General features: G+C 38.5%; 4 protein-coding genes across 4 annotated transcripts in view; all 4 read left to right on the top strand.

Annotated features, from left to right (window-relative positions):
* Positions 1-282, top strand: part of LOC306926841 (protocadherin gamma-A12-like) — a gene marked incomplete at its 3' end in the record, with an annotated part of 2,578 nt that extends 2,296 nt beyond the window's left edge. Inside the window, exons 1-2 of the mRNA XM_079506308.1 lie at positions 1-60; positions 232-282. The exon at positions 1-60 is cut by the window's left edge and continues 2,296 nt beyond it. Coding sequence (XP_079362434.1) covers positions 1-60; positions 232-282 — 111 coding nt within the window. The remainder of the gene's footprint in view (positions 61-231) is intronic.
* LOC306919690 (protocadherin beta-15-like) overlaps positions 1-16,431 on the top strand; it is a gene marked incomplete at both ends in the record, with an annotated part of 333,762 nt that overhangs the window by 257,866 nt on the left and 59,465 nt on the right. The window lies entirely within an intron of this gene.
* Positions 4,164-7,358, top strand: LOC306926832 (protocadherin gamma-A6-like; the record flags this gene model as incomplete). Its single annotated transcript, XM_079506293.1, has 2 exons — positions 4,164-6,528; positions 7,351-7,358. The coding sequence occupies exons 1-2, from the start codon at positions 4,224-4,226 to the stop codon at positions 7,356-7,358; spliced, it is 2,313 nt and encodes a 770-aa protein (XP_079362419.1). The 5' UTR covers positions 4,164-4,223.
* On the top strand, positions 9,161-11,575 carry LOC306926825 (protocadherin gamma-A6-like; the record flags this gene model as incomplete). The annotated part of the gene is made up of 1 exon (XM_079506281.1): positions 9,161-11,575. One exon carries the CDS (start codon positions 9,161-9,163, stop codon positions 11,573-11,575), a length of 2,415 nt encoding a protein of 804 aa, XP_079362407.1.

Here is a 16,431-nt window from a genome sequence, read left to right as displayed (position 1 = left end):
ATGAGGAAGTCTATAAATGATTTTGCTGAGGCTTTTGGAGACTCTGATGGGTCACCAGAGGTAAGACTTGTTAGTTTTGATCAATATCAAGGACATGTTGTAATTTAGTAGTCATACTACTAGTAGCCTTTAAATATCATGTTGACTGCAGTACCATATATCACTAATTATGATTATGATCATAGCACTGTTGTGGAATTCTTCTCTGAATCTGTTTTTGTCTGTGGTCAGAGTTCCACATCCTGTGTATTTGATATGCTAGGCTATGTGGTTTTGCTTTAAGACATCTCGTTTTGTGGATATTGACCTACAGTATATTTAAAGAAAATCCCACATGTGTGAAGTGAGGGGCGCTCTTATCATCATTTGTCACATTTCGTGCTCAGTGAATCAAATCATCACAAATGTCATTCCGGCCAATCACTTTTGGCGTCTTCACTTTTTCTGCCCTCACTTTTATCTTCAATATGTACTTTGCTAAGCCAATCAAATCATTGCTATGGGGTGATCAGCCAATCACAAACCCGGAAAGCTACAGGGCATAGGAAATCTTTTTTGAGGGTGCTAGCCCCTCCTATGCACAGCTTTGTGTGTTTGTTTGTATGAGCACGGAATGTGCTGAGCTGATTGGCTGAGCACGGAATGTGATGCATGATGATGATGTATGACATAAGAGCACCCCTCACTTCACTTCAAGTGTGATTTTAAATGTTTTAATTCACTAAATATCTGTTTTCTGCTGCAGAATCCTCAGCAATACACTTAGCATATTAACTGCATGGTTATATTTAAGATTTTCACTATACTTTCACTATACTATACTAGTTTTCTGACAATATGACAGATCATTTTTTGTTGGCAAAAATACAGGTTCATATAAAAAGTGAGGAACCTTGAGCATAGTCACTTGAACGTAGAGCTTGGATTTCTTAGTTTTTTACATTGTTGTTGTATTTGAAAAGACTTGATATCACAGATTTTGATTTAGCTTTGTTCCTAGTAATTGAGTGTGTGTGTTTGATAAATTGTAAATATGATGTTTCCTGGTATTTTTTGCAAACATATTGAATTTTGAATTCAATGAATAATGTTCAATTATTTGCCTTGCCAGGGACTTTTACCTTTACTTACTTTTACAGCATTTATTTATTTGGTTGCAAACCTTATAATGTCAGTATTTCTATCAGCTTAATACAGTATAGAAAAGACATCTAACCTATACAGCATATTCCATTTCGTGCAATGTTTCATAAAATGGATTGCATTAGGTCTGTGGATCTATTTTTGTCAGGTGCACACATGTTGTTGTCACTAAACATTAGTGGAGCAGTGATACATCCACACAATACAGTGGCACTAGCATCTACAATGCTGTTGGAAACTGGTTTAAATGTTCATATTAGTCTTGTTGAAAGGATGGAATTTTATATTCATTTGTAAACATATATTGTAAATATGAAGAAGATGAACTGCATTGTGCATTTGTGTATACCACTGTTGTTGGGAAAGTATAGCATCAGATTGTAATGTTAACAATCACAACTGATGGCCCTCCACTGCTTTCCTCCTTTAAAACTATTAAAAAAGTAATAATCCCCAATCCTTGCATTTGAGGAACTGTTCTACATGGCTTAAATGAAAATAACTGATGTGCATGGGATGGTTATGAATTGTTACATGTGAACAATTTATAACTTTTTACCTGGTGAGGTGAATAGTTTAATGGTTAAGTATGACATAAGGGATTGATCAACAGGTCACTTAATTATGAATTGTTCAGGAGATTTAAAAAATGACCAGAGATAATACTCCTTCAGCAGAAAAGTGATTGTCAAAGTCTTGATAACAGATATCAATTACAGTTCTCCTCAGATACTGTACGGTACAGTATCTGAGGAGAGCTGTCAGTCTGTACCCTTCCCAGAGTGTAGTTTTGTTTTTATCAAAGAGTTGACCCCCCCCCCCCCCCCCCAAGTAACTTGTGGTGTATCCACATACATATTTTAATATAGTCTAGGGGTGTCTAAGTGACTATGAATAATTCCCATCTTCCCCATGCATCAAGCAGCCACAAAGACAAACATGGTCTTGACATAAAGTAAGTGTGCGTGTGCGTGTGACAACTTTAGTTTCTTTGCAGATTCAGTTATTTTTTTTTTACAAAAACAGACATTGTTATTAAGCCCTATAATTTTGATGTGACACATTGCATTATGTGAACACTTGGAGCTTGTTGATCAGCAATTATTTTGACAAAGTTTGATTTGGAACAATGCCTACTATACTTTTATGCCAATTATAATTTGTACTTTTAATATACATTTCGAATGCAGGCCTTTTACTTATAATTGAGTATAGCCTATTCACTATGGTGGTATTGCAAGTTTTATTTTGAGTGAAATGTTTTAATCTGATTACTTCTTCCACCACTGGATTAAAAAAAAAACTTAAACAGTTTCACATTATAGCAAATTAACAAATCAAACAATGTTTGGCCAGCTGGAGAGGAGATTGATGCTTATTCGTGCTGTGCGTATAAAGGCTAGTGCTATAGCAGGCTAACACCCGTTTCATTATACCCAATCCACAACTGGAGCAGGAAGTTACCCCACGCTGGATTTACACATGCCTGTTTGCATAAAATAGTACACAGATAACAGCGTGTTGGTCAAAGATCCATCCAAATAATAAAATATATATCAAAATATGGCTCTTTTAATAACTATGTTTTATAATATTTCTAGTATGCTGCACTAATGCAATCAAATTAATTCACATTCATGATACTTCTTCACAACTTACAGTTACAGGCCTGCAATCACGTTTGAGTCATATATCTTATATAAAGCATTCAATTGCAATTGCAACATTATGATGATAATAATAACTCAGTCATTTTATTTTGCCTTTTTTGTTAGAAAATATAACATGTTTGAAGAGGGTGCTTACAGTACTTGTGCTGTTCTTATATAAGGCTTGGCTTACTTTATAATAAAAAAGTAAGCAGCTTAAACAATCCACATAGGTAAAGAGAAGTCCAAGTCCCTGCACGCTTCAGCCAGCAGAAGTTAGAAGGGCTCGTTGGTGCTCAACAGGGACAACTTTCATCAGAGATAATGGTATAAAATAATGGTATAGCCTCAGCCTGAGCACTTCAGGAGAGATACCGAAAATAAATTCAATGGCCAACCAGTCGAGTACTCCAGTATATTATTTTTATTTGGGTATAGTCTCTCCTGGAAGTGCCCATGTATCATTTTCTCTGGCTTAAACAATCATGTAAGACACCTTTTTTGCACGTTATTTCTATCATTGCAATATATGCGTTGCATTACTGATTTAAGAGATTTTACCAGTTCAATATGGCATCAATATCTTGCTGTATTTAGGCTACTTTGCATAAAATGGATAAAGTCCTTTTGTCTCTGTGCACTGTCGCTGTCTAAGGTACTGATCTGTCTTTGCACTGCAGCAAAACAGGTATATTGCGCATATTGTATAGTGACTGTTATATCAAGGTTAAATATAGAAACTGGTTCGCATATTTATAATAGCATTATAAATATGGGGGGGGGGGGGGGGGGGGGTTGACAGTAGATGTTGTCTGTTGTTGTGGGCCAACCCGTGAGACCTCAATGCAGATCGTGCTCATTTTAACCTGCAGCCTATGCTCGACCAATTTCTTTAATATGCAACTCTCTGGTATAAATGCTTTTCTGACTGGTATGATTTCCACGGTATACCAAGTTAACCATACCGAGGGGAATGTTTTCGTTATTTATGATGGAAACATACCTTGTTGAAGTTTGTGTGAATGCAAATTATTACAGTAAACGCTAACATCTCAGACGTGATATTGGTTTGCATGATTACTGTGGATCTGTTATGTGTAATTTGCACTCGCGGTGTCGCTAGACACCAGCAGAGTGAAATGCTCTTTACGTAGCCTACTGTATTCACCACCCAGCGACATGAACACATAACTGAGACTCGAGACATACGATCTAGAATGTTGTCAAAAGCTGTTGTGAAAGCCAAGCCATTGTCTGCTGATATTTTTCAGTTGGATACTAATATTTATTAAGTAGGCCTACATCCAGGACATGTCTGCTGTTACGAGGATGGTTGAGATGGGGTGTTTTCTTCAATGCTGTGGCTTTGTCTTTTTCCTTTCCGTGTTCCATTATGCTCATGGTGACCTGAGCTATTCTATTCCGGAGGAGATGAAGCCAGGATCTGTTATTGGAAATATAGCCAAGGACCTCGGACTTGAAGTGAGTCGACTAGCTACTCGTAAAGCTCGTCTAGATATGGAAGAAAAGGGGAGGAAATATTGTGATTTCAATCTTCGAAATGGTGATCTGATTGTTGCGGAGAGGATGGACCGAGAGGAGATTTGTGGAGAAAAGCCTTCATGTCTTTTGAAATTCGAGTTGCTCTTGGAGAGTCCTTTAGAATTACATCGCATATCACTTCAGATCCAAGACATTAATGATAATTCGCCCGTTTTCGCAAAAGGGGTTATCAAATTAGAAATTAGTGAATCTGCTGACAAAGGAGCTCGGTATCGCATTAATGCCGCCCATGATGCAGATATGGGCAATAATGCCGTTCAGAGCTACACACTGCAAAGGAATGACAACTTTCTCTTGAATACCCAGACGACAAGTGCCGGTAGGAAATATGGTGAATTGATTTTAGATAAAGAGTTAGACAGAGAGGAGCAGCAGGAAATTAAATTATTGCTGACAGCGATAGATGGTGGTTCTCCACAGAGATCAGGTACTGTAGTCATACACGTCACTGTATTGGATACTAACGATAACGCCCCAGTGTTCAGTCAGGCCGTCTATGAAGTTAGTCTACCTGAAAGCTCGCCTTTAAAAACTCCAGTTATTACTGTGAGTGCAACAGACGCAGACGAGGGTGTGAATGGAGTAGTTACATATGAATTTAGCCAAGGGTCTGAAAAGTCACAAAAAATATTTTTTCTGGATCAAGCAACGGGAGAAATTATTGTAATAGGTGATATTGATTATGAATTGGGATCCAAATATGAAATGTTTGTAGAAGCAAAAGATGGATATGGATTTTCTTCAGATGCAAAAGTAATTATAAGTATTACTGATATGAATGACAATGCCCCAGTTATATATGTAAAATCACTAACTAGTCCCATACCAGAGAATGTGCCTTCTGGTACAGAAGTGGGCATTATTAATGTAAATGACAGAGACTCAGGCAATAATCAACAGATAGTGTGCTCCATTCAGCAGAATGTTCCTTTTAAGCTCATTCCATCCATCAAAAAATATTATTCTTTGGTGACAATACGTGAACTGGACCGTGAACTAGTGTCTGATTACAACATTACGATCACTGCCACAGACAAGGGCTCTCCACCTCTGTCATCTTCTGAAACTATTCACCTATCAGTAGGTGACATCAACGACAACCCACCTGTGTTTGAAGAACAATCATACAGCGCCTTTGTGACTGAAAATAATAAACCTGGATCCACCTTGTGTTCTGTTTCTGCTTTAGACCCTGACTGGAGACAAAATGGCACAGTGATTTACTCTCTTTTGCCTGGTGAGGTGAACGGTGCCCCTGTGACTTCCTATGTATCTATTAACGGAGACACAGGGGTTATCCACGCTGTGAGGTCATTTGATTATGAACAGTTCAGGAGTTTTAAAGTCCATGTGATAGCCAGAGACAATGGTTCTCCTCCTCTCAGCAGCAATGTGACTGTCAGTGTCTTCATATCAGATGGGAATGACAACTCCCCTCAGATACTATACCCCGCCCCGGAGGGCAATTCTCTTATGACCGAGCTGGTCCCAAAAGCAGCTCTGGGGGGCTCTCTGGTGTCCAAGATTATAGCAGTAGATGCAGACTCTGGACAGAATGCATGGCTCTCCTATCATATTGTCAAATCCACTGACCCAGGACTTTTCACTATTGGTCTCCACAGTGGAGAGATCAGGACACAGCGGGACATTTCTGAATCTGACAGCATGAAACAGAACCTGATCGTAGCAGTGAAAGATAACGGGCAGCCTTCTCTCACTGCCACCTGCCCCATATATTTACTCATTTCTGACAACTTGGCTGAAGTTCCTGAACTCAAAGATATGTCTTATGATGAGAACAACTCTAAACTGACCTCATATCTTATCGTTGCACTGGTGTCTGTCTCCACCTTTTTCCTGACCTTCATTATTGTCATCCTGGGTGTGAGGTTTTGTCACAGGAGAAAGCCTAGACTGTTTTATGATGGAGCAGTTGCCATCCCCAGTGCTTATCTCCCTCCAAATTATGCAGAAGTTGACGGCACTGGAACTTTACGCAGCACTTACAATTATGATGCCTATCTGACCACAGGGTCTAGAACCAGTGACTTCAAGTTTGTCCACTCGAATAATGACAACACTCTACCTGCAGACGACACTATGAGGAAATCTATAAATGATTTTGCTGAGGCTTTTGGAGACTCTGATGGGTCACCAGAGGTAAGAATCTTTAGTTTAGATCAATATCAAGGACATATTAGCCTATATAACTTATTGGTTAAATGCATTTCATCTTGTAAGAAGCATGTTACCTGCAGTACCCTTTAACACAATCATATGATCATGACACTTTTGTGTAATTCTTCTGTATCCTTTGAATGTTGGTATTGTGGAATGCTGCTATTTGTCTTTTTCTGGTGATCAGATGTTCACATTCATGCAGAGTATATTGATGAGATATCGGTTCGCTATACTTTCCTTATTGTTATGGTACACTAAGGGCTCCATTTTCGTCCATGTTAAACCCGTTATCCGTAAACTTCTCTTTTTTTTTTACTATTTTGAAAAACACTTTTGAATAGTTCAACTAGCCGATCTACATTGACACGTTGTATTTTAACTATTCACAAATGTCTTTTAAAATAGTAAAAAATAAAGGGGAAAAAAAAGCAAAGACGTTTAGGGACAAGGGGTTTAGCATGGACGAAAATGGAGTCCTTCATTTCTTTTCACTTTAAGACCTCAATCTATAATTTTGTGGACATTGACCTATACTTCATTTTTGAGGGGCGCTAGCCACTCCTATATACAGGTTTGTTTTTAGTTCAATGTTTGTTTTAAAAACGCCATTGACAATGAAGGAAAAGTTTACTTCATCTTGTCCCTAACACAAACATTAAATGCAATTAACAATAAAGAGACACCGTTTGTTTTACATCACCATTACATCACCTAATCAACATGAGTTAGACTTTCATATATTATCACTTCACACAGGTGTGATTTTTCCTTTTTATTCACTTAATCACTTCATATCGTTGTTTCTTCTGTGTAGACTCCTAAGCAATGCGCTTCAAATATTAGCTGGTTATGTTTTACAGTAAAGTTTAAATTTGATGGATAAGAGAGCAGTCTGAGATAATATTGTGAGTTGGCAAAAAAAAAAGTCAAATAAATGCTGAATAAAAAGTGAGGAAACTTTGAAAGTAGGATATTAGTTATTCAATCCAAGTCAAGGTTATTGTAGTCACTTGAATGTGATGTTTGGTGTGGTTGCATTTTAACATTGTAGTTATATTTGAAAAGAATGAGTTTGTTTGTGAAATCATAAAGCAATGGATTTTTCTTAGCTTTTGTCGCTAGTAACTTTCACTCATTAATAGTACTATATGCAAGTACTTGATCACTCAAGCTTTTTTGTTTGTGTTATACTTGTCTAAGTGATTGTTTGATTTGATGAAGTTGGAATTAGTATGTGTTCTGGTATTTCTGCAAACATATTCCATTTCAAATAATAGTTGATTAATTGATTTATAAATATAAAGGGGTGTAACTGGTTAATTTACAATAAAATAATTGCAGCAAATATTTGCCTCTGAGATGCAGTGGAGAAAGCAAGTTTAAAGTATACTATATAATGGGCAAAGTCAAGAAAAGGGAAAGTAGGCTAGGCTACTGCAAAATTGTACTAGTACAATCTGACAGACATACAACAACATGGAGAGAGACTGGCATTTACAGATATGGTTGAATAATACAAATTATTACAGACAGGTATAGTCAGACAGATGTAAATTATTTTGTCATAGTGATGCAACCTTCATTTTACATGAAACATTAAAATGAAAGGAAAACAGAGTAGATAGAGTGTTGAGATTAATTTGCATGAATGAAATAACCGTGGAATTGTTTTGTGTCATTTGCACTTGTGGTGTTGCTATACATGAGCAGAGTGAAATGCTTGTGTGTGTGTGTGTGTGTGTGTGTGTGTGTGTGTGTGTGTGTGTGTGTGTGTGTGTGTGTGTGTGTGTGTGTGTGTGTGTGTGTGTGTGTGTGTGTGTGTGTGTGTGTGTGTGTGTGTGTGTGTGTGTGTGTGTGTGTGTGTGTGTGTGTGTGACAAAGCTCAGATCTAAGCCCCCTCTGGCTTTCGCTGTCCATGGTGCTGAATTCATCTTTGCACTGTATTATTGAGGCGCGCTATCCCCTCCTATAAACCGCTATAGTGTAGATTATGTCTGAAGTCTGAACACAAACATGAAATGCCATTGACAATGAATGGATAATTTACGTAATATGTGTCTGAGCATATCGGCTGCATGGGTATGTCGGTGGCCACCCTTGGCCAATAAGGGACCACCATTCTTGATGATGATGTACACGATGATTAGAGCGACCCTCACTTGGGTGTGATTTGTATAGATCAGAACGGCCTGTTGCTGTGGTACTTGGTACTGCAAGTGTTGGTTTCGGTTTTGAAGAGACATAAATTACAGATAAAATAAAGGTTAAATTAAAAAAAAGGGTAGGTGCGAGTCCTTTTTTAACATTTATGGATGCAAATTCTTAAAGATAAGGGCTGGCAATCAAGATGAGGTGATTCGTTTGCATTGATTGCAATATACTCTTGGATCTGTTGAGTGGCATGTGTCCTCACGGTGTCGCTATGCACCAACAGAGTGAAATTTGACCAAGTAACGTCTTCATTTCCCACTGACGTGACAACATAGCTGAGGCATTCTACAAACTAGAATGTTGTCGAAAGCTGTTGTCAAAGCGAAGGAAGAACTAGTCTGCTGAAATATTACATTAAAGGTAGCAATATGTATTTATACATTCGTTCAATTACCACTACTGCTGTTATGAAGATGGTTAAGAAGAGGCATTTAATTCAATGCTGCGGCTTTGTATTTTTTCTTTTTTTGTTCCAATGTGCTCATGGCGACCTAAGCTACTCTATCCCGGAGGAGATGAAGCCCGGATCTGTTATTGGAAATATAGCCAAGGACCTCGGACTTGACGTGGGTCGACTAGCGTCTCGTAAAGCTCGTCTTGATTTGAAAGAAAACGAGATGAAATATTGTGATTTCAATGTTCGAAATGGGGATCTGATTGTCGCAGAGAGGATGGACCGTGAGGAGCTTTGTGGAGAAAAGCCTTCTTGTCTTTTAAAATTCGACATAATCTTAGAAAGTCCATTAGAATTACATCGTATATCACTTCAAATCCAAGACATTAATGATAATTCACCCAATTTCCAAAAAGATGTGATCAAGTTAGAAATTAGAGAATCGGCTGACAAAGGAGCTCGGTATCGCATTAATGCCGCCCATGATGCAGATATAAGCAATAATGCTGTTCAGAGCTATAGTCTGCAACGCAATGATAACTTTGTCATGAATACCCAGACGACAAGTGCAGGTAGCAAATATGGTGAATTGATTTTAGATAAAGAGTTAGACAGAGAGGAGCAGCAGGAAATTAAGTTATTACTGACTGCTCTAGATGGTGGTTCTCCACAGAGATCAGGTACTGTAGTCATACACGTCACTGTATTGGATGCTAATGATAACGCCCCAGTGTTCAGTCAGGCTGTCTATGAAGCTAGTCTACCTGAAAACTCGCCTTTGAAAACTCCAGTTATTACTGTGACTGCAACAGATGCAGATGAGGGTGTGAATGGAGTAGTTGCATATGAATTTAGCCGATTTTCTGAAAAATCTAGGAAATTGTTTTCCTTAGATCAGGCAACTGGAGAAATAATTGTAACAGGTGAGATTGATTATGAAGAGGGATCCAAATATGAAATGTTTGTAGAGGCAAAGGATGGATATGGTCTCTCTTCTGATGCAAAAGTAATTATAAGTATTACTGATATGAATGACAATGCCCCAGTTATATATCTAAAATCTCTGTCTAGCCCCACACCAGAGAATGTGCCATCTGGTACAGAAGTGGGCATCATTAACGTACATGATAGAGACTCAGAAAAGAACCAACAGATAATATGCTCCATTCAGCAAAATGTTCCTTTTAAGCTCATTCCATCCATCAAAAACTATTATTCATTGGTGACAATGAGTGAACTGGATCGTGAACTGGTGTCTGCTTACAACATTACAATAACTGCTACAGACAAGGGTTCTCCACCACTGTCTTCTTCGAAAATTATTCAGTTATCAGTGGGTGACATCAATGACAACCCACCTGTGTTTGAAGAACAATCATACAGTGCCTCTGTGACAGAAAATAACAAACCTGGATCCACCGCCTGTTCTGTTTCTGCTTTAGACCCAGACTGGAGACAAAATGGCACAGTGCTTTACTCTCTTTTTCCTGGTGAGGTGACTTCCTACCTTTCCATTAACGGAGACACAGGGGTTATCCACGCTGTGAGGTCATTTGATTATGAACAGTTCAGGAGTTTTAAAGTCCATGTGATAGCCAGGGACAATGGTTCTCCTCCTCTCAGCAGCAATGTGACTGTCAGTGTCTTCATAACGGATGTGAATGACAAGGGCAACTCTCTTATGACAGAGCTGGTCCCCAAAGCAGCTCTGGGGGGCTCTTTAGTGTCCAAGGTGATAGCAGTAGATGCAGACTCTGGACAAAATGCCTGGCTGTCCTATCATATTGTCAAATCCACTGATCCAGGACTTTTCACAATTGGTCTCCATAGTGGAGAGATCAGGACACAGCGGGACATTTCTGAATCTGACAGCATGAAACAGAACCTCATTGTGGCAGTGAAAGATAGTGGACAGCCTTCTCTCTCTGCCACCTGTGCCATATATTTACTCATTTCTGACAACTTGGCTGAAGTGCCAGAACTTAAAGATATGTCTTATGACGAGAACAACTCTAAACTGACCTCATATCTTATCGTTGCCCTGGTTTCTGTGTCCACCTTTTTCCTGACCTTCATTATCGTCATCCTCGGTGTCAGGTTTTGTCAAAGGAGAAAGCCCAGACTTTTGTATGATGGAGCGGTTGCCATCCCCAGTGCCTATCTCCCTCCAAATTATGCAGAAGTTGATGGCACAGGAACTTTACGCAGCACTTACAATTATGATGCCTATCTGACCACAGGATCTAGAACCAGTGACTTCAAGTTTGTCCACTCGTATAACGACAACACTCTACCTGCAGACGACACTATGAGGAAATCTATAAATGATTTTGCTGAGGCTTTTGGAGACTCTGATGGGTCACCAGAGGTAAGAATTGTTAGTTTGGATCAAGGACATGTTGTAATTTTAATTGTGCTTTTAAATATCATGTAGACTGCAGTATATCACATATGATCATGGCACTATTGTGGCATTCTTCTATATCCTTTGAATAGATTACATTGCAGTATACTACTATCTGTCTTTGTCTGTGGTCAGAAGTCCACAGTGTGTATTTGACAGGCTACTTTCCTTAATGTTATGCTATAATATTTGGTTTTGCTTTAAGATATTAATACCTCAAATTGTGGATATGGACATATACGCACGCACGCACGCACGTCCTCAGCAGAGTCCTCAGCATCAGCAATGCATTTAGCATAATAGCATGGTCATGTTTTAAATGTACACGACTTGTGTTGGTTTGGTAAAGGTTTGTGAGAAAATGATGGATGAGATATCAGTCTGAGATAATTTTTTAGTTGGCAAAAGTACATAATTATAAAAGGTGAGGAACCTTGAGCATAGTCACTTGAACGTGGTGCTTGGATTTCTATGTTTCAGTTGCATTGAACATTGTTGTTGTTGTATTTGAAAAGGCTTGATATCGCTGATTGTTGTTTAGCTTTGTTCCTAGTTATACTTTGACTGATGAGAAATAAGAAAGTGATCACTCAAGATATTTTGTTTGTGTTTAAGTTTTCAATGCATAATGTTCAATTATTTGCCTTGCCAGGGCAATTTACTCCTATATGTATATCTCTATCAATGCTGCTGACATTTGAAAATTAAATCGGAGCCCTTGGAAAAAAACAAAACAAAAAACAAACAAACAAAATAAAACGGCAACATTTATTTGGTTGCACATACTGTCAGTATTTCTATCAGCTAAATACAAGTAGAAAAGACATAACCTATATACAGCATATTTACTTACATGCAATTCAAAATGTAGTCATAAAATGTCTGTGACATTAACTGTGTTTCATAAAATGGATTGCATTAGGTCTGTTGCTCCTTTTGGAGCAGTGATCCATCCAATATGCTTGCATCTACAATGCTGTTCGAATAGTGCTATATTCTTGTTAAAAGGATGGAATATTATATTCAGTTGGAAACATATACCGTACACCTGAAAAAAATGAACTGTATTGTGAATTTGTGTATACCAGCACTGTGTATACCAGCACTGGGGAAAGTTTAGTTTCCAGAGACCTTAGTGTCATGTTGAAATGTTACAATCACTACAACTGATGAAGGCCCTCCACCGCTGTCCTCAGCAATAATCATAATAGTATATATATTTATAATATAATGTTCTACACTGCCTACATGGAAATAACTGATGTGGTTCCACGTTATGAATTATTCTTTCTGTGATTGATTATACCCTCTTTTACCTGGTGAGGTGTCTTCCCCATTAACTGCAACATAACAGGTTATTTGATTATGAACTGTTCAGGAGATTCAAAACATGACCAAAGAAGTTTTATTTTTTGCCACTAGGGGTAGAGATAGTAATACTCCTTCAGCAGAAAAACGATTGTCAATTTCTTGATAACATATATCAGCGACAGCTCTCCTGATATATTCTAGAGTTGACCCCAAAAAAGTAACTTGTGTTTTATCCAATTCCAACATATTTTATAGTTATTCACTGTTGGCACATAATGATTTTTCTGGATTATGCCCAGTTTAGGGGTGTCTAAGGTCCAAACCACACCAATGCAACTCCTTGCAACTGACATTGGGAATAATGGTTGCAAGTAGTTGCATATAGTTGCATGTTGCAAGGAGTTGCATGGTGATCCTCTGGTGTGGTCTTAAGTGACAGCATGAATAAGTCCCATCTTCCCCGCCTCAAGCAGCCGCAAAGACAAACATGTTATTGACATAAAGTATATATAAAAACAACATTATATAATACATTAACATAGGAGATTTCAAGATCCAGAGCTTTATTGGAACTTCAATGTGGATTAAGGCCAACGTAACAAACAAAAGAGAAATAATGGGAAGTAATGAATACAACCTATCCAACGCAAAGCAATCAAAATATAACGTTTCACTATAATTATTTGAAAACTTTAGTTACTAGTTACTTTGCAGATTTAATTATTATTACAAAACATACATTGTAATTACGCCCTATATTGTATACAATATCTGTTCAAAAATAGCTAATCTGCAAGCTCATAATGTTGATGTGACACATTGCATTGTGGATGCTTGTAAAGCATTTTGGAGCTTGTAGATCAGCTATACATTTTGACAAAGTTTGACGTATTTAGAACAATGTTTATTTCAGTAATGTAATTTTGATGCCAATTCTACTTTTAATCAAGTCACAGTTTGAATGCAGGGCATTTAGCCTATAATTGAGTATTCGATACTATAGTGGTATTGCAACTTTTATTAAAGGGAAATAATAAAATCTGATTACTTCTCCCACCACTGAAGGAAAAATCAATAATCTCTGTGGATTTACACAGAACTATTTGCATAATAATAAAACAGAGTTTTCCATCCAAATAATATAATAACAAAAATAAATACGACCTTTAATAACACTTTGTGGTGATATAAAATATTGCCATAATGCCATCAGATTAATTCACATTCAAGATCAATATAGCCTACTTCTTCACAATTTACATAGGCCTATAATCACGTTTGAGTCATATATCTCATTTAGAGCATTACATTGCAACATTATGATAATAATAATTCTCATTTTATTTTGCCCTTTTATTAGAAACGTTTACGTGCACATACCTGTACACGTTATTGTATGTGACCGCGTAATTCAAAGGTTGTTAAATGAAGATGGTGGTTACTGTGTTTCTATCCGATACTGTTCTTATACCATATGGCTTTACTAATACAAAATAAGGAGCCTAAACAATCCATAGACCTGTAAAGAGAAGTCCTGAGCAGAAGGCTCGTTAACTCGTTTGTGCTTAACAGGGGCAACTTGCATCAGATAAATTATTGGTAACATGGGCACTGCAGGAGAGATATACCCAAATATATATACTGCCCGGACCACTCGACTGGTCTGCACGTGTTTTGTTTTGCAGGCTGGCGTTTCGACTTTTTACTCTTCCTCAGAAAAAAATAATAAAATAAAAAAAAATAAAAACTATGCGGAAGACAAACGTTAGTTACCGCTGCAAAACAATAACACGTGAAGACCAGTCGAGTACTCCATTATATTTGATTTGGGTAATCTCTCCTGAAGTTCCCAAGTATTATTTTCTCTGCAACTTTCGTGCATGAGTTTTTAACATTGCATTGCAATAATGCGTTGCATTACTGATTGTCTCCACCAGGCCGAAGGCATGGGGAGAGAGTATGTTTTGCACTCCGTCCGTCCGTCCGTGTGTCCGTGTGTGTGTGTCCGTCCGTCCGTCTGTGAACAGCTAATCTCCGGCACCGTTAACCCGGTCAATGTCAAATTTTGCACACACACTCCCTGGATGCCAACGATGAACCTCTGCCCCAGAATTTCCAGAACGGCCTGTTATAGCGCCACCAGGAGGCCGCTTTGTGCAAAACAAGTTTTTGGACAGTACACCTACATATTTTGTCCAAACATCACGCAAATTGGTACACAGTCTCTCTAGAGCCATTCAACGAAACGTGTCTTTCAGATTTCTCAGACTCCATCCTGATTGGCTAAGATTGGCTTCCAAAGTTCGCAGGAGTGCTCAGTTTCAAACAAAATGCTGCAAATCATGAACTCATTGTGTGATTTCCGTGAAATTGTGCACGCACATTCCCACTAGGCCGAGGAAGAAATGCCACATGAACATTTTCAACTCAGCCTCATCGTGGCGCTATAACTGGCCGAAAAGTGTTTTTACCTCTAACTGCAGGGATCTGTGGATAACTTTGTATGCCAACTCCCTAGAGGCCAAGGAAAAACCTTTGCCTGGAATTTTTCACATCTGCTCTTTATAGCGCCACCAGGAGGCTGACATATGTAAAACACATTTTCTAATATTACTCCTTCAGATTTTATCCAAATTTCACGCAAATCGGTACACATGCTCTCCATAGTCATGTGATCAAGACGCGTTTGTTTGATTTCTCATAATCCACCTTCATTGCCTACGATTGGCTTCTAAACCTTTCAGGAGTAGCCCGCTTTGTACCCGTTTTGTACAAATTGCCACAACTACTCAACACACACACACACACACACACACACACACACACACACACACACACACACACACACACACACACACACACACACACACACACACACACACACACACACACACACACACACACACACACACACAATTATTATATTACTCCTAAACATTTTGCCAAACATCACACACAGTACTCTATCCTCCTGGTGGAGACCTGTGCCCGTGATAGATAAATCATATCACATTTGTTTTGACAACTCGGTTTGTGCACTGTCGCTGTCTGTGGTGCTGATCTTTCTTTGCACGGCAATGTTAAGAAACAGGTGCATACAGCTCTTGGTAGGATACTTTGCGCATATTGATTAGTGATTAGCGACCGGCCTGGTTATATAAAGGTTAAATATAGAAAAAGGTTTGCATATTTATAATAACATTATAGTTCCCCTAGTGGGCGTGGCTCTACTTTGGAACCAGTGTCCGTTCGGAGAAGGCCCGCAGTTGACTGAACTGAATACTTATGCTATATTCTGTCCTGCAGTAATGACCCCACCTCGGCACCTCCATTGGCACTTTTATTGGGAGGCAGGGGGCTACTGGTGACAGATCATTGTCTGTTAACAACCTTTTGTTGTAACTGGTTAGCTCAGTCCAGCCCACCTGCTATAGGCCTACCTGTAGCCTATATGCTCGACCAATTCCTTTAATGTGCAACTCTCTGGTATAAAGGATTCTCTGACTGGTATGTTTGTGTTACATTAAACGCTAAACAGAGAGAGTTGAGACTGGCTTTGCATGATTAACTGTGGA

This window comes from Electrona antarctica (genome assembly GCF_951216825.1).
Source record: "Electrona antarctica genome assembly, chromosome: 1".
Lineage (NCBI taxonomy): Eukaryota > Metazoa > Chordata > Actinopteri > Myctophiformes > Myctophidae > Electrona > Electrona antarctica.
Note: the sequence above shows the minus strand (reverse complement) of the source record. Positions and strands in the feature narration are given on the sequence as shown.